Genomic DNA, 22,143 nt, shown 5'->3' with positions numbered 1-22,143 from the left:
TGTGATAAGCTCAGTTGGTGAAAACTGAATGAATAGCTATGTGATAAGCTCAGTTGGTGAAAACTGGAAGTAAATAGCAGCTATACGTTAAACTCAGTACCTAGACGAAAAACTGTAGTCAATAACTTTGCGTTAAACTCAGTAGCTAGTCATCAATAAAATAATAAGGCAGAAGGCTATCGAAGTATTGAAAATACAAACAATACAGTGCCTAAAATTTAATGACACAGACAATTAGTATTGACAATGAAACCGATATATCAGATAGATATTAAAAGCCAAACTTCATCTAATGAAGATGATTATTAGCCGTTTCATTATTTACTGTGCGCATAATACATTGTATATTTACTCCTAATTCACATGAGATAATTGAAAATAGGAATGATGCTAAACAATGAAAAATGCAATTAATGATGAACTATATTCTTTATTTGTAAATAAAAAGCTTGGACTTTAGTATCAAAACCAAGTAGTACAAATATTGTATATAATGAAAATGGATATTATAAAGTACGATGAGTTCGGAAATCCATAAAAGTGTAAAGCCCGTTTAGTTGCTAGAGGTATTAGTAAAAATATCGGTTGCAACAATTTTGAACTTAAGTCTTTTAACAGCAGCATGGCTTGCTAGTTTACCAGATTGATTAAACTGCATTTTAAGTGGTCAGTTAATCGTACAGTATATTAAAATACTTGAGGGTGTGAAAAGTGAAAACACTTGTGAACCCCGATTGTAAATTAAACAAAGCATTAGGTAGCATATTGCTTAAAAAGTTGCCAGATGTTGGATTGAAATATTTGAAAAGACTATTAGAAAAAGGTTTTACAAATGATTTTAAGGATCGATTCATGTACATACTGAATAGATGAGATATCTCTAATAATATTTATACTGAATTAAATGTGGACGATCTAGTGATTATAGTGAGTGTCTATTGTTGAAAAACGATGCAGAATTTAATGAATTAATTTAAAATGGGTGATTTAAAAGGAGGTTAAATTCTTATTAAGCTTTAGAATCACGAGACAAAATAATGTCGTAACACTAGATCAAAGCACATAAGTAAATATTAAAACCGTATGAAATAAACTTAGTACAATGGGTGATCAAAATCTTCTTACATAAAATTCAATTTAGATTTTGAGGCAATGGAATCCAATGAGAATGACGGTATTCCATTTCGAATTCTTATTGGAAATCTAATGTATTTAATTTCATGTACAATGATCTGACTTTAACTATAAGCAGACATGTGAATGAAAATAAACAAGAACTCGGTAATGTTTAAAAACAAGTAGATTAAAATTAAATATGTAAAGGAAACATATAAGAACAAATTGATAAGATACTTGATTCTAATTAGACAAATTGATAAGATAATTGATTCGAATTAGTATTTAAAAAGAAAAGTACAACGGGTTACTTCTTCTAGTTGTATGATTGATGTACAATATGTTGGAGTACAATAAGGCAGGTTCTTCTACAGAAGCTGAATATATGGCTCTGTATGAAGCTGTTAAATGCAATATGGTTGAAAAAAAACTTTAGCAGCAGGTATAAACCTGAAAACTAAAGAACCTATCTTAATATATGAATAGTAAAATGGATGTACTAGCTAACAATCCAACAAGCCTTATTAGATCCAAACATATTGACATCAAATATTAATTCCTTTGGGATCAATATGAGAAATAATACTAAAATTATTAAACATATGTCAACAGGTGTTCAAATTGCAGACATGCTGACAAAGCCACTACCAGGGAGGTTCCTGGAGTTAAGAGCGAAAATGGCATCAGAAGATTGATTAGTAAATAAGTTGTATCTTGATGTAAACTTATATATTTTTAATGATCTGATAAGGTTTTTCCTGGGTTTCCCTTATCGTGAAGACAAATGTCGGATCACTATGTATACGGTTAGTAACAACCGTCCCAGACAAAGAGTAAGCGGAAGGTATGTCGATCAGTATTAAGAGTATTGTATTCAACTTTAGAATTTTGGTTATCATGATGTATTAATATAATTGTATATGTATTAATATGTAATTGCAATTAAAATTGTAACTTGGAAAAGAGATTAACTTTTGAGGGGGCGTGTTGAAATATTGATTTCATTTACAAAAGTTTCTCTCTTAAAAAGCAATTACGTTTCTTACACTATACGTGTGATTTATTGCAACGACCTTTTTTCTTATCATGCACATTTGGTAAACCTATTGTGAGTCCTGTATACACTCAACACTTGATAACACATGTTAAACCTTGTGAATATTTATTGTATAGATTCCTAGAAGTACGGGTAAGAAATACTCGAAGAGGGTCATAAATAAAGGTATAATTTTGAGTGTTATATAGACCCTAAAACAGTTGAGTTATATAGCTCTTTGTGTGTAGTTCACTCGTATCCTTCAGACTGTTAAGACATACCTTCGATACTCTATTTGAAGATAAATAAAGTGACTATCTTCCTACAACAAAGTGCTTGAATTATTTACTAAAATTAATCACACCACTATCCATAATCCCAATATAAGTAAGCATAATATTTGATTTATTTTATAGGTAATATAAGAGAGAAAACCAATCATTGTAATGGTTAAGACTTTAGATGATAGATTGCGACAATTTAAATCCGATAATTCCATTTTACACGTATTACCTTTTATACATAGTTGGCATACCTAGGTATAAAAATAAAGATAAAAACTAAAACACCACTCACGCTGACTGTCATCTTGGTACAGTGATGCTTGGTGCCACAGTTGTAATATTCTACCTCCAGTCAGTAATCTCGTTCCCTCTAGATTCCAAGATAATGCTGTTATGGGACCATCCGCTACTAATTTGCCTGTTTGCACCCATCTGTATTCCAAGCCCTAAAATTAAGACGTATTGTTAATTAATTATTACTAATGAAAACCCTCGCTATAAAAATACCTTCGTAGACAGGTAAAACTTGAACTTTACTCTTGTCATAAGTTTATCGTTACACTACAGTTTACATCATGAAATAAATTCGCTGAGTTAAAAGAAATACACAACGATGTCTCGTTAGTCGTTATGTAATCAAACAATATATATCCGTTAAAGAATATCATTATGGAAGGCCTCACAAACGGATTAAAATATCTGTGTGATGAACTGCGTAAGAAGTAGTTACTTGCGACATTAGAATCTAATTAGTACCTATCTACCCATGAAATGCTGTAGGTGTACAAACCAATACAATCACATTTAGTTATTAATTTTAATGCGATTACATATACCGATACATATCCGTCAACATAAAAAACTAGTACAATTAAAATGTAACATACGAAACCGATAGAACGCGGATTTTTGTAATAGAGGTGTGACGTAAGTTAGCAAGTTAGCGCTGTTGCATTATTATGAAGAGCAATTTAATATACAATTGTATGTCATGTGACCGACGCGTACTGAACAAATTGATTCAAGCAAACCCGTTTAGATATCCTTAACATAATATCCGTTTGACGAATTAACTCACGACATCAGTTTTGAGATATGGAAGTGGAATCTTGGTCAAGGAGTAAAAAACAAAATTAGGTGGGCCGTCTCGTGCTGTTGTTCCAATTATGAGAACTTGATAATTGGGACACACATGCTCGTTTTGTCCTTTTTAGGATCTGAGGGTATAAATATCTATCCTTAATGATTGCTAATTCAACTTGTAATCTCATACCAACAGTAAACAATTAGGATTCGAAAAAATATTACGCAATATAAACAACTTCTCTTTTTTTAATTCAATTACTTAAAAACATCTGAAACTTTACCAATAATTGCGAGATAACGCATAACGATAGACGGGAAGAATATTATCTTACGTTTCTTTTTGTCAATTAATTTATTCGTAATACAAGACAACAGACTTATTTTTTATTACGACAAGGTGTTTAGCACCATTCATTTGTAAAATGATTGGATTAATTATTATAACTAGTAAAAACCGCACTGCGTAAATATTGTATCTGTTAAATTTATATTCGTCAGTTTCTTATCCGTTGTGTAATTGCAAAACTGTTTGGAATATAATTACTGTATTTCTTAATAATTTTTCGTGTCGTATATTTTAATGATTCGGAAGTATAGTAACGTCATCCTATAATGATTCGTGTGCATAATTTGTACATTTTCTAACAGAGAATTAAACAACCGATGATGAAATGATCGTGTATTTATTTAATCAGTATAATGAAATACGAATTACTATATATATAAATATGTATATATATGTATCATTATAAATATAAACATAGTGTAGGATACCATGCATTTGTCTGGACATTTTAATCATTAACCCCATTTCCTCATTTATTTACAGATATTTTAGACACCGTATACGCAGAACATGTAATTGAACAGAAAATAAACATTTAAGAGTATTTTACGTCAAGGTGACGCTCGACGCGTATTTCCAAACTATACATAGCCAGAACGCAACCATAGGAAACTGCTCGTGTATACTTTGTAATGCTGTTTTTAAGTTTGTTATTACAATATATACACGAATTTTGCGTACTGATCGTGTATACTTTGTAACGCGGATGCTTACTTCTACGTTCCAAACTATACACGATCAGTACGCAAAATATGTATAACTAAATATAGAGCCTACTACACCACTTACGCTTGAGCAAAATAATAAATATATAGGCAATCAAAGACTTGTACAGCTATATCTATCTACTTTTATTCTTCTTGATTGATTCAGTAAAATATGGAATAATATTAATATTATTAGGTAAGCTTAGAAAAATAAATAGGTAACAGATGTTACCTATGGGTTAGGTTAGGTTCGTGTTTTTTTTTAACTACACAAAAATAGGAGCCCCGGTTCGCGGGGCTCCGTCGCCTCGCAACCGTCTTCTTCTGGACTTATTAGATTCTTATATTTTAGCACTATTGTCAATTGTAAGTCGTGCACTCACTCGTGCAGTATAGTCGGGAACGAAGACACAAGCATCCTCGATACAAAAAATATACGATCAGTTCGCAACATTATATACACAATACACATGCATTTTAATAATAGATTTCAAAACAGCAATACAATAATACATATAAACGCGAGAAATGGAAAGACGCTACGCTTACTCCGAAACATACACGATTAGTCCGCATGCGTACTGGCGCTGTATATTTTGGAGCGCTATTCTTACTTACTTCACTACAAAGTATACGCGAGTATTTGCGTACTGCTGTTGTATAGATTGGAAGAACTTTGTAAAAAAGTTATTTCCAATTTATACGTGATTAGTTTCACACCGTTGCGTACTGGCCTTGTATAGTTTGGAAAGACGCACGCTCGACCGCAATCCATGGCGCTAATTCGGCCTAATGGGATCATTCATATATTGTCTATATATTTTTGTTTACTATATCTACCTGTGATATCAATACAAAGTTGAAACATTGTATATCATATTTATTATATAATGTATTCAATTCAAAATAAACATCTTAAAACCAATTCCTCAATAAATAATATAATTTCTTATATTTAACAGTTAACTAATGTGTTGCTTAAAAATGTTTGAAGGTTCTTTTCTCTCTCTACTCTATTCATTCCAAATGTGTCTCCTTTTTTTCTTTTTACTTTTCGTTTGATTAAAAAACACTTATAAATTACATTTTAAGTAAGTATAATAATTAATTACAAATTATAATCATATCTACTATATTCAGTTTATTCTTAAAATTGTTAAATTATCAATTTGACATACATTTTATTCAAATATTGGTAGTTGTATATTATTACTACATCAATTATACATGCACACATTTATAATGAGTATGAATGAATGAATAATTTATATGTATAATCATCTCACACACATTACAACTTGAGTCTGTCTTATTTATGAAAAATAGCATAATGCAATGCAAAAACATTAGAGGTACAGTGTTGATAAGATTTATATTTTTATTAATCTTTAAGACTATGTTAAGTATTCATCAGTCTATATCTGGACTACTAAATCAATAGGTGTCAGATAAGAAGGTAAACAAAGATAGGTTCCATCTCATATCTTATCAAAAGTTTTTGCTATAATTTCGTTTTTACATCCAAAAAATAATATTTCAAATTTCGGTTTATATTTCTGAATATACAAAATGCAAAGGTTACAGATTGATCTACTAATTAACAAACAGACTAAACTACTATATTGATTAGGTTGAAATTCGGCATGCAGATACCCAGGCATCTGCTAAGGATTTTGATTAATTCTACCCCCATGGGGATAAAATAAGAGATCAAAGATTATACTCTGAAAATTTATTTTGGAATTGGGCAACACATGAGCTAAGCTGCAGGCAAGTTAGTTATAACATATAAAAGGTTTAATGTATAATAATATCAAAAATTAAAACATATACAGTGCAACCTCGATATAACAAATCTGAAGAGAACAAATAAATATTCGTTATATCAAGTAATTCGTTGAACTGAGGTTAGTTATGTTGAGGTTAGGTTGGTCTAAAATTCGTTATAAAGAAGTCTTTTAACGTTTCTGATCCATTTCAACTTGAATCTTTAACAATAGTGACGAGCAGCAGTGTTCACATTACTTTCCAATTTAAATTAAACAAAAATGATCGTTTTACGAACAAAAGCATGTCGAAATCTGTCGCGACATGAATCACATACTATGAGATTAATAATCATTACATTGGTTGGAACTTTATATAAAGGTTTTGGGTTGACGAAATTCGTTAATTAGAGGTATTTATACTTTTCTTGATAGTTAAAAATTCGTTATAAAGAGGTTGTTCGCAAAAAATGTTCGTAATGTAAAGGGATATTTTGTATTGAATCTTATGGACAATTCAAGGGGATTTCGAAAAATTTGTTAAATCGAGGAATTCGTTATATTGAGGTACGTTATATTAAGGTTGCACTGTACATGCAAAATTTAAAATACCTCATTTATAACACTAACTTTTTTAAATACACTTAAAATAAAAATGTTATATGTACTTACATGAGTGGTAGACGCAGTGTGTATCAATGGTGTAGGTTCAAATATACACACTTCTGCTCCATATGCCGCTGCTATTTTACCAGTATCAGTGCTACAGTCCAAAGAGCTGATACGTATATACCCATGTATGGCACCAGGTATTATTTGCACACGTTCAAAATTTGATGCAAGTATTACTATATTACATCCTGCTGCGTATGCCTAAAAATATACTCATAAATTAACTATTACAACTCGATTGTTTAGGATTATTGAAATTTGTTTCTTCTTAACTCATATATTTTAATATATAGGATTCTAATACATAATTGATGACATAATCTAAGCAACTATCCTTGCATCTAACCATAGTATCTATGTTCATCATTCCAAGGTAAACAATGTCTTGTACAACTAACAACAATATTGTCATTTAAATATCCAACCATTGCAAATTTGAGCTTGCTTGAAGGTGTATTGTATTGAAATTATGGAAATTTTTACTTAACATTTGTATTAAGAGTAAGTTATACAAACATCTCATTTTGCTACTGTTATCTACCTATTCAGAAATATGCAATATTTTCCTCTTAGACATCATATTTAGAATGTCAAAGGGAGTACTTAGCGAATCCGCCCCCTATAAATGAATAATTCGTCGAACACACTTACTGTAAAAGGTATTCCTTCAACAGAACCAACAGCAAAACATTGATCTCCTGAATTACAGGCACCACTGAGTACTTGATGACAGTTCATTATGAGCTAATATAATTATAATTCCTTTATTAAGTTTGCACCACGTAACAACACACCACTATCATCACTACATTATAATGAAACATATTTTTTATAAATCTCTATCATTATGAATTAATTTTATTGTAAGCTGTTTGTACGATCAAGAATAGGTAGTTCTGCGGAAACCACACATCGAACCTGAATGACGTAGTTGACGTACGTAATGAAGGAAAGAGACACATTGTAAAAATGACAGTTAATTAAAAACAGAAAATTAATTATTTAGATCTCAACATAGATTTAAACATTCACAATAAAAATCGGTTAAAATTAATGAAAGAGAGGAGTTTAACTTTTTTGTAAGCAATTCATATTTAAACATATTTTCTATTAGCTAGTAACTAGCCAGTATAGCCGGTACGATTAGAGTAAATATACTACCTACTACTACTGTAATTGTGACTGTAATCTTAGATCATTAAGTAAATGATCTAAGACTGTAATAATTAATATATACTCTAAGCCTGTACATACGTGTTAATTATATTAAAGGTTTATCTTTTAATGAATGATATGAACTGTGTATGAACTCTCATAAATCATCGTAATTCATTTCGTTAGTTTAATCGTACTAATATTTGGATTAAAACGATACGATTATGTTATTATCTATCTTAAACATTGCTTAAAGCCTTTAGTAGTGTAATATGCCTTTAGATTTACTATATCCGATGTTCAGTTTAAAGTTCAAATACGAACTGGGACTAAAACTAAACATTTGTGCCATAAAAATGCATACCGAATATTAATAAGCTTGTTATTAACTCATTTACTCATAAAACTAGATACGATTCGGTCACATGTTTAAATATAATGTTTATTCTGTAATCTGTTGTGTTATTTTGATATGGCAAATTTTGTTTTTTTGCAAACTGATGTTTGACAGTGACAGCTGACAGATGACATATGAACTTGACATTTGTTGTTGCGTGCGTTGCCCTTGCCCGTTGTAATTTGTGTACTGCTGATTGTGACTTGTAACGATAAAAAGAAATTACTGTTAGTTAATTTTGTGTCTTATATAAATTAAAAAGGTTACAAGCCGGGTTTTAGTTACAATTCATTGATATATAATATATGTGTGTATGTTAATCCGTCGCATAACTTCGGTAAGTTACAATATTTTTTGTCTGCTTATAACCAGCTACTGTTGCCTTGTTTTTTTACATTATTAAATTAATTACATTCAAATTTTCTTCAACCATACGAGTAAAGAAAATAATTCTGAATAAGATTCCGTTTGATAAAACAAACTACACCTGATGTACCTTATAAATTTTAACATAATTCCGGGAAAATTAGCATTAAGAATTTAATAAAATTTATATGTACCACTTTTTATTTATTTAAAAATAGAATAAAATTGAAATAGAATACATACAATACACTTGCTTATGTAGTGTTTATAATCACTTCTTCATTCATTTGAGTAATTTTTGTAGTATTATAATACATACATGTATATTACTAATATGTGTATTTGAGTTTATAATGTTGTTCGATGACATATCATTGACATGATAATACAGAAATCACTGGCCTTTACTTCCCGCTGTGTGATATTGCGGATGAATGAGTGTTTTATTTCAAACCAGAGTTCCTAATTGAGTCTAATAACTGAAATGATAAATATAATTGCCTAATTTTCATCATGAATGAACCTTATCTGTTTAGGCATAAGGATCATATTTATTTATTAGAATGTTTTTAACTCAATATCGAGGCATGTTTTTTGGCTTCTTTATCAAGATTTTATCCTTATTACAGTGTACATTTGTTCGACAAACTTTTCATGAGTACTTTGTTAAGTAATATAATAATTGCTGTATCTTTAAAAGTTAAATAGTTCCTTTTAATTACTATTGTCCAAATTTTTTTCATTGATGTAATTTATTATAAACTAGCTTTCCGCCCACGGCTTCGCCCGTAGGATTTCCGGGATAAAACCTATCCTATGTCCTTTCTCGGGTATCAAAATATCTCTATACCAAATTTCATGCAAATTGGTTCAGTAGTTAAGGCGTGATTGAGTAACAGACAGACAGACAGAGTTACTTTCGCATTTATAATGTTAGTATGGATACATGGAGCTTTTTATTTTCAAACAAATATTAAGTACATTAATTAATTAAAAAACATTTTAATTTTTAATATTTGAAATGGAATTATAGAGCCTGAGTGTGTGAGCAGTGCAACTTAAATAGTCTATAATAAATAATAATTTTATCATAATTAATTGATACAATCACTGAAATAGGATAAAAAGGTTACCTATACTCTCACTGCCCCTTGTCTAGCAATTCTAAGAGGGCATATTTTGTTATAATCATTTGTTTTTACCTACTTGGTATAGTGCTTAATGAGGGCAGGAGCGCTATCAAACTAAAAACCTTTGAGCGGGTGAACATAAGGCTGTGTGTAAATACAATTGAGCTGTGAGCTGTCAAACATAATACATGCATATTGCGTTTGACCCATAATTTTCTTAACTTCCTCGTTATTATGATTACATTGCATTGGCAGTACATTAAAGAGATAAATAGTTTGTAATGTTAAAAGATATTTAAAAGTCATGTTTGGAAAAATATATAGACAATAAATTATGTGTTTGGTATATGTTTATGTGCAAACAATTTATATAATATACTAGTGGTCCGCCCCGGCTTCGCCCGTGGTACATATTTCGCAATAAAAGGTAGCCTATGTCCTTTCTCGGCTATCAAAATATCTCCATACCAAATTTCATGCAAATTGGTTCAGTAGTTTAGGCGTGATTGAGTAACAGACAGACAGACAGAGTTACTTTCGCATTTATAATATTAGTATGGATTAAATATGCAAATGTGTTTGTTGTTCCTTCCTTCATTTTGCAAAGAAGTGGTTTTTGTGGCCGGAGATAGATTGGATGTCCAGAGACTGACCAAGGTTACTTTTTAAAAATAGTTGTAATAAAAATATAAAGCTACCTTACTTGTGTGGGATAGCTCAATATTGACTTATTCTACTGATCACCATTACAATATTTAACACTATTAAAATAAATAAAAATGCAGATATTTCAAATTACAATTTTATTAAAATAGCCCTTGAAAGCTATTCACAAATCAATGCATAAATAAATATATAAAAAGTGCAATAGGAATAAAGACGCGAACCACGCGGGGGTCCGTCTATTTATAGTGCTCCCTCGCAGGCCCTTCAATTAGCGCTTTACTTGCATCCGTCGTTTTAAATCCCGCCTTGTTATAACGACCATATGTTTGCACTGTAAACACTCGGCCTTTAATACCCTTTGTGAACCGCTTGAATACGACTTTAACGGCTTCTTTTAGTAAACTTTAAAGGAACGTAAAATTTGTTTATTGTTTTTTTGACGATAATGGACCTTAATCTGACGATTCATTGGTTTCGTTTTGTATTAAGTTGGACACTCAAATTAAATCCATTTATACTTACATTTTTCTACATAAAATACATCTATGCGGTATGCGATCCACCTAAGAATAGGACCGACTCAGCGCCATTGTGACGTTGCTGCTAATTCAGACGAATTAAAAATAATCTAAGTTGATCAATAACGTTTATCGATATGAAAAAAAGATTTGTAAGTACATAAATCGTATTTTTAAAACATGTGACACATAAAGTTAACCTTAGATCGCATACAACGTAACAACCTCAGAGACCCGTTTTTATAAAACGTAAAACTATAGAGTTTCGCCTAAAGTAGCTATTATAATGAGAAACTATATTGTTTAAAAGCCTAAAAGCTTTAATGTGTACTTGCTAAAAGTATGCCTCTCAAAGGTACCCAACTTACATTCTTAAATGGTGTATAAATATTAATGCATAGCCTGAATTCTCAGAAGTCGTTTTAAAAACTTAGACGTTTATATGATTGCGAAGTCTATGTCGCCATGACTAAAATTTAAAGCCAGATATAAGAATGGATCCAGTTACACCAAAAACACACTGGGAGTGATAAATATAGGATATAAAAAATAGCTTAAGCATTATTAAGCCCTAAGTGAAGTTATAAGATATTGATTTCAACTTAATGTCTTGAGACGTTACTGAAAAAGGGCCTTGAGAGTTGAGCCCTTGACAGACGGACGCTCAGGCTTCACATGAAAGGACAACAGAGGGATTGTATCGTATCTTGCTTGCGATAATAGAAGAATTATTAATAAGTATAAAAAAATAAAGAACGTTAAATAATTCCCTAACACAGACTAATTTAATGTACGATAAGATAGTACGATGCTTTATTATCGTTTTGGTTTGTTTACTTGTAAAACAATGACAAAAAATGATTACAATTAAATATTTTACAGCCTTAGTTCATGGCCGATTATAAATCTAGAATCAGACGTTTATCAGTTTTTATGTAGCTATGTATATGTTACGGCTAAAGGTAGGTGAGAACATAAACTTAAGATTAGCCGGCTAAACTTAGGTTTATTTTCGACGAGGTGTTAATGTTAGTTTGTTCTATCTTTAGCCGGCTAAACTTAAGTGTAACCGCAGGCTCGTGGCTAAAAATGTCGGGGTGGGTAGATTTGGTTACTATAATACATGTAAGGAACAGGGCGAGTGTTTTCTGGCACTTCGCCGGCTGCTGCCGCAGCACGCTCGCTGCGCTCGCTCGGCTCGTGCGGGTCTTAAGAGTTCTAACCTAACCTAACCTAGCCACCAGCTTTCTGCCCTGAGTCGGGGTGGGTAGATTTGGTTACTATAATACATGTAAGGAACAGGGCGAGTGTTTTCTGGCACTGTGCGGGCCCCTCAAGCCCTCCACCGGCCCGGCGCTAACCAAATCTACCCACCCCGACATTTTTAGCCACGGGCCTGCGGTTACACTTAAGTTTAGCCGGCTAAAGATAGAACAAACTAACATTAACACCTCGTCGAAAATAAACCTAAGTTTAGCCGGCTAATCTTAAGTTTATGTTCTCACCTACCTTTAGCCGTGACATATACATATAATTAATATAAATCCCATGTAATTTGGGAAAGCAGTGCGGATAAAAGGACACTAATGTAATGTTTTTATGCTCTTACAGCTTTATTACCCGATGTTTTATCTAACGCGGCGAGTCAGAGGGTTGACCTCATTTTATTTAACGGTTATATATTTTTCACATTCAGCGTAATCTTCTGCTTTTCTATATTTACTATTTAGTGTTCGGGCATAAGATTTTTTAATTTATAGCACGGTAAAATTGTGAAAGCCTACTTCAGAATTGACGTAGGTAAAAGATTTTTGTAAATTTGTCGGATACTTTCCGTTAATGAGACAAATTAACATACTTATAACTATATAAAATTTATCTGACCGTGAGTCGTTACATTAATTAATGAAAGGAACGCTTCACAAGGGATTTTAATGTGAGATTTTATTACGAGTAGGTTTATTATGTTAAAATATATAATATGTCCTAATCCCGGATAAACTTAACCATATATAACGTATATAATGTTTATTATACAATTAACAATGTTCTAGACTGGGCTCTGTGATAAAGATAAATAGGCCTATGATGATAATAGTTGAGATTGCTCAATCTACCACTACTTTTTCTTCTTCTCTTTATTATGGCAATTTCTGCTAAACTACCTACAACAAAAATATTGATTAGTGACAGCTGTAAAATAAAAAATACGTGTGGCACTCGAGGACTGCCGCGGTAAAGCTATTGCATAGCATCGCATCTGCATCCCTGTGCCAGTTGGAGTCGCCGCGTTCAAAGTCTGAAGATAAAAGCTATGCAATAGCTTAAAACGTCACTCTGTCACTCTACAAAATATGTAAAATATGACTATTACATTCGCGATACGGCACTTCCACTTATTAAATTGGTCAATGAATATTGAATATCCATATCCATATCCATTCAATCGGAGTGTTAATACATTTTGCAAAATTCCAGCCTGAATGAGCTTCGGTATTAACATTCAGTGAACATTGTGAATATGTTAGGAATATCAAATGTTAATTTTTATTTTATCCATTACATTTTCCTTCTTCCATCAACATTTTTCATCAGTTCATCGTCTTGTAATGTCTTGTCTATTCAGATGTAAAATGTATTTATGTGTTGCTAATAATACTAAAAATTTATAACGAATACCTACATAATACGTATACGCCATCCAACGTGGCGTTTTAACAAGAAATTTATTACGGGGACAGTAGGAGTTTGGTAACTAGAGCCTAGTTAGTGAGTGTGGGAGGCATATAAAAAGTAAAGAGGAAAATCCACTGATTATTGATGATGTAATATAACGCAAGATATATGTTCTTGAAACCAAGTAGGTATTATGTGCTTAATTTTTCGGGATTAGATTATAAATCTAATTTACTCTTCAATCTTTAACAACAAAGTCTATTAGACGAAAATATCCCAGAGTGATTTTATATCGTGTTACTGCCTTTGACATGTGTTTAGAAAGGTACGGATGAATAGCTGTAAATGTATTCCCAATTAATATATTCACATTAATCCGATATTTATCATAGTTAAACAGAACTATAAACCTAAATCGACAAAAGTCGCTAGATTATTAAACATTCACCAAATAAAGACGGCGTTTGAAAAGCTCTTTGTCCCCATTATTCATAAGTTCCACTATTCATGTTCGTTCGTTTGTAATTTTAGTCCATTGAATAAAAAGTTCTAGAGTGCGTTAGTTAGTAACGTAAGATGTTTCTTTGGAAACATGTCAAGAGTCCCTAGGTAATAAACATACTAAAACCCCGGGCCACTAGGAGGAGCCCCGGAGTGGGGGGAGGGGGGAAATGGGTCCATTTTTTCATTTTTCGCTTAAATCTCAAAAACGGTACATGTTAGAGAAAAACTTTCAAGGAAAAGTTGAAAGGCCATAAAATTATCTACAAGTTGTACCTTAATCATTTTTTCCTATATCCAACCGTTTCTGAGTTATACGCAGTAAAACATGATTTTGGCTCAAACAATTTCCACATCAATCGATCAAAAAATATTTATTTCTTCCAAAAAACTAAAATGTGCAACTTGTGACCGGTATTGATAGATTGCTCTTAATTAGGTCTATAATTGGTAAAATAAACACATTCCTCCATGGAAGCCTTTAGGAGGAATCGATTGTCAAAATATTATATTATGGTAGTTTGAGTTACTGAACTTGATCTTTTTATTTTTTTCTTCCAAAAAACTCAAAAGTGCAACTTGTGACCGGTACAGATAGATTGCTCATAATTGGGTCTATCATTGATAAAAATACCAGATTCCACCACGGAGGCGTTTACGGGGAATTTAATTTTATTAGGGTAGTTACGATACTTGAACTTTTTATTTTTTTTCTCCAAAAAAACTCAAAAGTGCAACTTGTGACCGATACTGATAGATTGCTCTTAATTAGGTCTATAATTGGTAAAATAAACACATTCCTCCATGGAAGCCTTTAGGAGGAATCGATTGTCAAAATACTATATTAGGGTAGTTTGAGTTACTGAACTTTATCTTTTTATTTTTTTCTTCCAATAAACTCAAAAGTGCAACTTGTGACCGGTACTGATAGATTGTTCTTAATTAGGTCTATAATTGGTAAAATAAACACATTCCTCCATGGAAGCCTTTAGGAGGAATCGATTGTCAAAATACTATATTAGGGTAGTTTGAGTTACTGAACTTGATCTTTTTATTTTTTTCTTCCAAAAAACTCAAAAGTGCAACTTGTGACCAGTACAGGTAGATTGCTCATAATAAGGTCTATCATTGATAAAAATACTAGATTCCACCACGGAGGCGTTTACGGGGAATTGAATTTTATTAGGGTAGATACGATACTGAACTTTTAATTTTTTTCTTCCAAAAAAACTCAAAAGTGCAACTTGTGACCGGTACCGATAGATTGCTCATAATTAGGTCTATCATTGATAAAAATACCAGATTCCACCATGGAGGCGTTTAGGAGGTATTGAATTTTATTATGGTAGTTACGATACATGAACTTTTTAACTAACTACCCTAATAAAATTCAATTCCCCGTAAACGCCTCCATGGTGGAATCTGGTATTTTTATCAATGATAGACCTAATTATGAGCAATCTGTTTGTACCGGACACAAGTTGCACTTTTGAGCTTTTTGGAAGAAAAAAAATAAAAAGTTCATGTATCGTAAATACCCTGATAAAATCCAATTCCCCGTAAACGCCTCCGTGGTGGAATCTGGTATTTTTATCAATGATAGACCTTATTATGAGCAATCTATCTGTATCGGTCACAAGTTGCACTTTTGAGTTTTTTGGAAGAAAAAAATAAAAAGATCAAGTTCAGTAACTCAAACTGCCCTAATATAATATTTTGACAATCGATTCCTCCTAAAGGCTTCCATGGAGGAATGTGTTTATTTTACCAATTATAGAACTAATTAAGAGCAATCTATCAGTACTGGTCACAAGTTGCACATTTGAGTTTTATGGAAGAAAGAAATATTTTTTGATCGATTGATGTGGAATTTGTTTGAGCCAAAATCATGTTTTACTGCGTATAACTCAGAAACGGTAGGATATAGGAAAAAATGATTAAGGTACAACTTGTAGATAATTTTATGGCCTTTCAACTTTTCCTTGAAAGTTTTTCTCTAACATGTACCGTTTTTGAGATTTAAGCGAAAAATGAAAAAATAGACCCATTTCCCCCCTCCCCCCACTCCGGGGCTCCTCCTAGTGGCCCGGGGTTTTAGTATGTTTATTACCTAGGGACTCTTGACATGTTTCCGAAGAAACATCTTACGTTACTAACTCACGCACTCTAGACCCCCCTTGGAGGGACTCATTCAATGGACTATTTGTACAGCACCGTTTTATTATATACTAGCTTTCCGCCTGCGGCTTCGCCCGCGTTTTCAAAGAAAAACCCGCATAGTTCCCGTTCCCGTGGGATTTCCGGGATAAAACCTAGCCTATGTTACTCGTGGATAATGTAGCTTTCGAATGGTGAAAGAATTTTTAAAATCGGTCCAGTAGTTTATGAGCCTATTCATTACAATCAAACAAACAAACAAACAAAGTTTTCCTCTTTATAATATTAGTGTAGACATGCCCAAAACTATTAAAAAGTCTCTTCATAGCGTAATGAAGATTTTTCAATTCAGCTAACAAAGTTTTGCAATTTAATACTTATTAATTATTATTGATACCAGAATCGTGAATGGGCTTTTTAATTTTTAGTTTTCTCAAAGATACACTTAGCTGTAGTGCGGTAGAAAAGCTGTAGTGCGGTAGGTTGGTTCGTTTGATGACTGTCATTAAAAATGCGGTGAACATAAAAGTGATTGGCCAGTCTCTTAACCTATTTGGCTGGCTGGTTCATGGCTACACGACGTCGACAGACCGGCGGGCGCCACATCTTGGCGTCACGCCTACGCGCTAGCTTAACATCTTTGGGAAACATCACACGCCCATAATATCATCTGAAAAAAGTGCTTTGAAATATCCGCCAATAACTATTGTCAATTGATAAGTATTTCAAGTTTTGATGCTATGAACTAATGAATGTAATGTAGATATATTTTTTTTTTAATAAATGGTGTAGGAAGATTGATTCTTTAAATTTTTGAGATTGTATTTATTAACACATTGGTTTCCGTAAATAATTAGTACCATTTCTTAAATTAAAATATTTTCTATTTTCTGAATAGGCTACATTAATATGTTTGACACTATTATAAATTTCACACCTGTTAAAGAATGAAATGTAAGAAAAAAAATACCATTGAGGAAAATTACAGAATTTATTTCTATATACAGAGCGATGATGTCTGGACAAAATAAGGCGGGTATATTTTTAGCTTATTTATAAGCTTCTTTGAGGGTTATATCTGAGCAGACGAAATAATAATATCCATTTCAATTCCTTATTATATATTAATGCCTTTGACTTGGTTAGAGGTGGGCGATGGCCCGACGGGATGAGGGAGGTATAACCTTCGTAAATAAGACCAACAGTGACAACACAATTTCTTATGTGTATAAAGGGACGACATGTAAAATTTTGAAGTTCTATATTAGCACGAAATACGCTTATTAAATATTAAAACATGTTTTATTTAAAGAAACCGACCGAGTGGGCTGAATTTATATTTATGGATATTCACAAATAAGAGTTCGAGATAGCGTAGCTGTAGGTGACAAAGAGTTTATGTTTATAGAAGTAAAGATAATAGATTCAGGTTTTGTTTAAGTTTTATGTTTATACTAAGTTCTATAATTTTGTGTAAAACGTTTATCATTAAAACAGATGTATAATGCGATTGAGAACAGAAAGTAACAAAAGTTTAATTTAACAAAATTTGCTCCAAATATAAAGCTTACAGACTCACGAGATATTTCCGATGGACATATTTCAGATTTCAGAAGTCTGGTACATGCACGGTGCAGATATACAAATGTGAATTTCCGTTTGCGAGTGATATTCGGGACTCACCGCAACAGACGTTGCGATGCGATACACAGCATGTTACATGTAGCGTCATTTCATTTTGCCAGACAAAATGTATCGCGTTACAGACCGTTGAATGTCCAGTAATATTATTCATGTATGCCTTAACAGTGCAGTCGTTTGTTCATGATCGATTTTGTAAAAAATGCGAATTGGGAAAAGTATTATCTTATGTAGAGCATTTTGGATAGATTTTTCTATTATTTTTTGTATTGACTAGTGAATAATCGCTTTCAAAGGTACAAGATAAATAGAACTGATTTAATAAAATCAGATAAATTATACTTAGATAGTTCTCATTGTTAATTTTTTTTGCTTCAATTTTATCATAATATATGAATTACCGCGAGAGAGCAGAGAAAGCAACATTCATAATAATGCTGTATGTAATTATATCTACATAATATATATATTGAGATATAATTTATTTCATGATTTGGTATCATAGAGGAATGCATCTCACGTATTATTTAATTTAAAAGATTTGGAAATGTAATATGCGCGCGCACCTACTTCGATCCAAATGTTCGGGTATTTAAATAAACCTTCACCTCATAAGTCTGTGTGTCTGTTTTTTTAATCAATTATATATATCTATTTTAAAGGACTTTTATAGGTACTTAGATGTTTTTGAGACAGTAATGAATTTATGTATTTTTACTATTAGCTCTACAGCATAGCTCTACCGAGCACGGGGTGATTTGTGAAAACTGTTAATTTCGTTTCTATAATAATAGAAACATTGAGCTTATATTATTATTATTATATAATGATCCACGTCATCAAATATTTATTCCCATTAAAACGTTATTTTTTAAAAACTTTAAATTAAAAATCTAATGTTTTCCAAATCTGATTTTCGTTATTGTATACTACCATAGTCCAAAACGTTCCCCCGAAAAAGGCAACGCTAATAGCGGCAGTACACATGGGGCCAAGGCGTTGGGCCAACGTGTTGGGAAAAAATGAAGGATATCAAGATTCCTGTTCACACATTGGCGTACTGATCATTCTGCATTGGCGCTTCAAAGATGGACGTAGTCCGTAGAAGTTCTTGCAGCCGCGGCAATTTATTTATATACAGTGCGTTTAATTATTACGTACATGTGCATCAATAACAATGAGTGTACTCTGCCGTCTGCGATGATACCATTTTCCAATCTCTATTGTCCTTTTTTATATCTGTATAAATAAAACATTATTATGTTTAGATTTTTTCAAATGTTTAAAATGTGTACATTTTAGGTACATTTAATTTAATTTTAACTACCTATAAAACGAAACTTTAAAGATTAGATTTTAGATATTATTATATTAAATGATAATATTATTTATGTAGTAAAGCACAATTTGATCAAAGTCATGCTCATTGTATATTGTTATTTAATTTTTAAGAACAAGTAACTTTTTAATACTATTTTACTCATTTTATAAATATATTCATTTTTTTACCGCATTGTATGAAAGTGAGATAAGAAAAACATCTAGAATAATATAATAAAGAGAAAATAGAACATCTAATTTTTTGAGTCATCTGGTTTTATTTTTGTGTAGTTCATGCCGTGGATTCCAAATTATTCCTTCATGTCGATACAATTCTACGAATTGTAAAACCTCGGCGCCGCCATCGCTATCGGAACATGGTTAAACGTAAATTTCATTGCGCGCAACGATACTGTCTCCGCTGACGAGTAACAACAAACTGAACAAGACACCAACGTGTGAACGCTGTTTGTGGAGCGCGCCAAGATCCTTTGATGTGTGCACAAAAAACCGACAACATTCGGTTGGCCTGCCAATATTGGCGCCAACTAGGCTAATGAAGCCAACATACCGCCAAGTAGCTCTCTACACGTTGGCCCAACCCGTTGGCCCAACACGTTGGCCCAATGTGTACTGCCACCATAAAGTCTGGAATATTTGTAGCTTCTCTTGCCGAGCGATCTAATATTGCCGGGAAATATAAGAACTACGTGACCAAACGCGTTCTACTTGCAAGGGTTTTATAATATTGCAATATCAGGGACTGGCACTGGAACTGTTTTGCTTAATAGAGTCTAAAAATGTTTATTTGTTACGTTGAGACATTGGTAAATAGCTTTGGTAAAGTGGCACCTACGTCTAGTCTTATTCTTATATTCTATAGTAGTATATAGTATCAAACTCCAGAAGGCTGAAACCCTTTTGAATACCGTCTGCCCTTTATATTTAGTTCTTGATTAAGTGTGATGGATTGCTTTGAATAAACTAACACATTTTTTATTTTACAACAAAACGTGTATTATACACACCGTACACGGTCGTGAAAAAATTTTATTTGTGTCAAAGGTAATTTTGCGTTTCATTTAATACTCCGAAAGACCAATATAGATAATATGAAATAAAGACATCTTTAATTAGCAGAAAGAAAAATATACCTAAGCCAAAAAAGTTATCTTTCAATTACGTCAAAAACATGCCTCTAGCAAGCATTTCATAGCGGCTTAAAAAACCTTGTCACAGATTTGCCCTATCTCGCTATTTGAGCGTCCCTTTACACTTAGACTGCGGATTTAATAACTGAGGGTTAAGATTATAATGATAATATAAATCTTATTTATTTTTTAATATGGCTTAGCCGAAATAATATTCATGAAACAGAAGATTTTGAAGAAGACAAGGGACGATATATCTTTCAAATTTTTGTAGGTTTTTGTTGAATAAAAGTTGATTCGATTAAAAGCGTTAAACCTACAATATGCTGAACACTTTCAAATACAGTGTAAACTCTATATAACGTCACTTAAGGGACCGTGCATTTTTCGACGTTATAGAGAGTGGTCGTTAAATGGAGAGAAAGGGAAAATTGCATGATTGGTCCCGAGACAGGAATATTATTTTGACATTGCCTATGAAACCATGTTATCATCGCTTGATCAAGGTCTTCATATTGAGGTTTCTTCAATTTTTTGGCAGATCGTCCATTTTCTTCGGAATGCAGAATTTTTCTTTATTTTTCTACGACTGCATTTCTGAGAATCTTCGGTATGTCAGTAAAAAAGAATGTACACAACTACATTTTCATTGATTTCGGCAACTTAGTCAGTACAACCTAGTCCTAGTTCCTAGTGGTAATGTCTTATTGTGGTCGTTAATTAGAGTGAGCGTGATGCTATATGGAGTGTATTATTGTATAGACAACAATATAAACCAACCAAAGTCGAGAAATCTTGACGTTATACGGAGTTTGACGTTAAATGGAGTGTCGTTATATAGAGTTTACACTGTACATACGAAAACAAAACGGAAACAAACGGGGAAAAAAGTTACTAATAGTTAAATATAATTTTAGGCAATATTTGTCGCTAAGTATATTAATTCCAACCTTTCACCATCAATTTCGCGCAGGAGCGCGCGCAAATTATGTGTCAATGAGACAGAAATAAAACCCATTATTCAAATACGGTAGACTTTCATATGAAAAATCTCATAACATATTTATATCCCATTTAACAAAGGTAGGCGAAATGTCTGTGGGTGTCCTTACCATAATATCCTTAGATAAAGCACGCCCACGTGTTCGTAATGAACGCCCTGTCAGACGTCGAAAATTATTTGATTTTATTAAATTGTTATCTAATATAGTCGGTGATGTATTATTTAAACCATGAGTAAAAGTATAATTAATAGATGTTATTAATTTGAAACTCGCAAATAAATCCAATAGAAAAGGTTTTAAATCAAATCGTGTATAAAGAGATCGATCTGTTTGAATCTATATATAAATTGTTAGGTATGCCAAGTTTATGGATCAGTGTCTCAGTTTTAGACCAATTTAGTCAAAATGATGGAAATGTTCAAGTATAATTTTGTTAGTTCTTCCCACT

At 32.2% G+C, this 22,143-nt stretch overlaps 2 protein-coding genes across 7 annotated transcripts in view; one reads left to right on the top strand and one right to left on the bottom strand.

The window, feature by feature from the left end:
- Nucleotides 1-7,940, bottom strand: part of Rbcn-3A (rabconnectin-3 alpha) — a 49,419-nt gene extending 41,479 nt beyond the window's left edge. The window contains exons 1-3 of the mRNA XM_090113116.1: nucleotides 7,665-7,940; nucleotides 7,014-7,214; nucleotides 2,729-2,882 (exon numbers count right to left, since the gene is read on the bottom strand). Of these exons, the coding sequence (XP_089969242.1) occupies nucleotides 2,729-2,882; nucleotides 7,014-7,214; nucleotides 7,665-7,751 (442 nt within the window). The 5' untranslated portion in view covers nucleotides 7,752-7,940. The remainder of the gene's footprint in view (nucleotides 1-2,728; nucleotides 2,883-7,013; nucleotides 7,215-7,664) is intronic.
- Nucleotides 7,941-8,725: 785 nt separating this feature from the next.
- EndoA (SH3 domain containing GRB2 like, endophilin-A) overlaps nucleotides 8,726-22,143 on the top strand; it is a 31,388-nt gene continuing 17,970 nt past the window's right edge. For all 6 annotated transcript variants that reach the window (XM_090112889.1, XM_090112887.1, XM_090112888.1 and 3 more), the window contains exon 1: nucleotides 8,726-8,902. The gene's annotated coding sequence lies outside the window, so the exon portion shown is untranslated. The remainder of the gene's footprint in view (nucleotides 8,903-22,143) is intronic.

This window comes from Colias eurytheme, chromosome 19 (genome assembly GCF_061535395.1).
Source record: "Colias eurytheme isolate Ceu_HAF_F1 chromosome 19, ilColEury1 Martin Lab GWU primary, whole genome shotgun sequence".
NCBI lineage: Eukaryota > Metazoa > Arthropoda > Insecta > Lepidoptera > Pieridae > Colias > Colias eurytheme.
The sequence above is the reverse complement of the archived record's forward strand: the minus strand, read 5'-3'. Positions and strand labels throughout refer to the sequence as shown.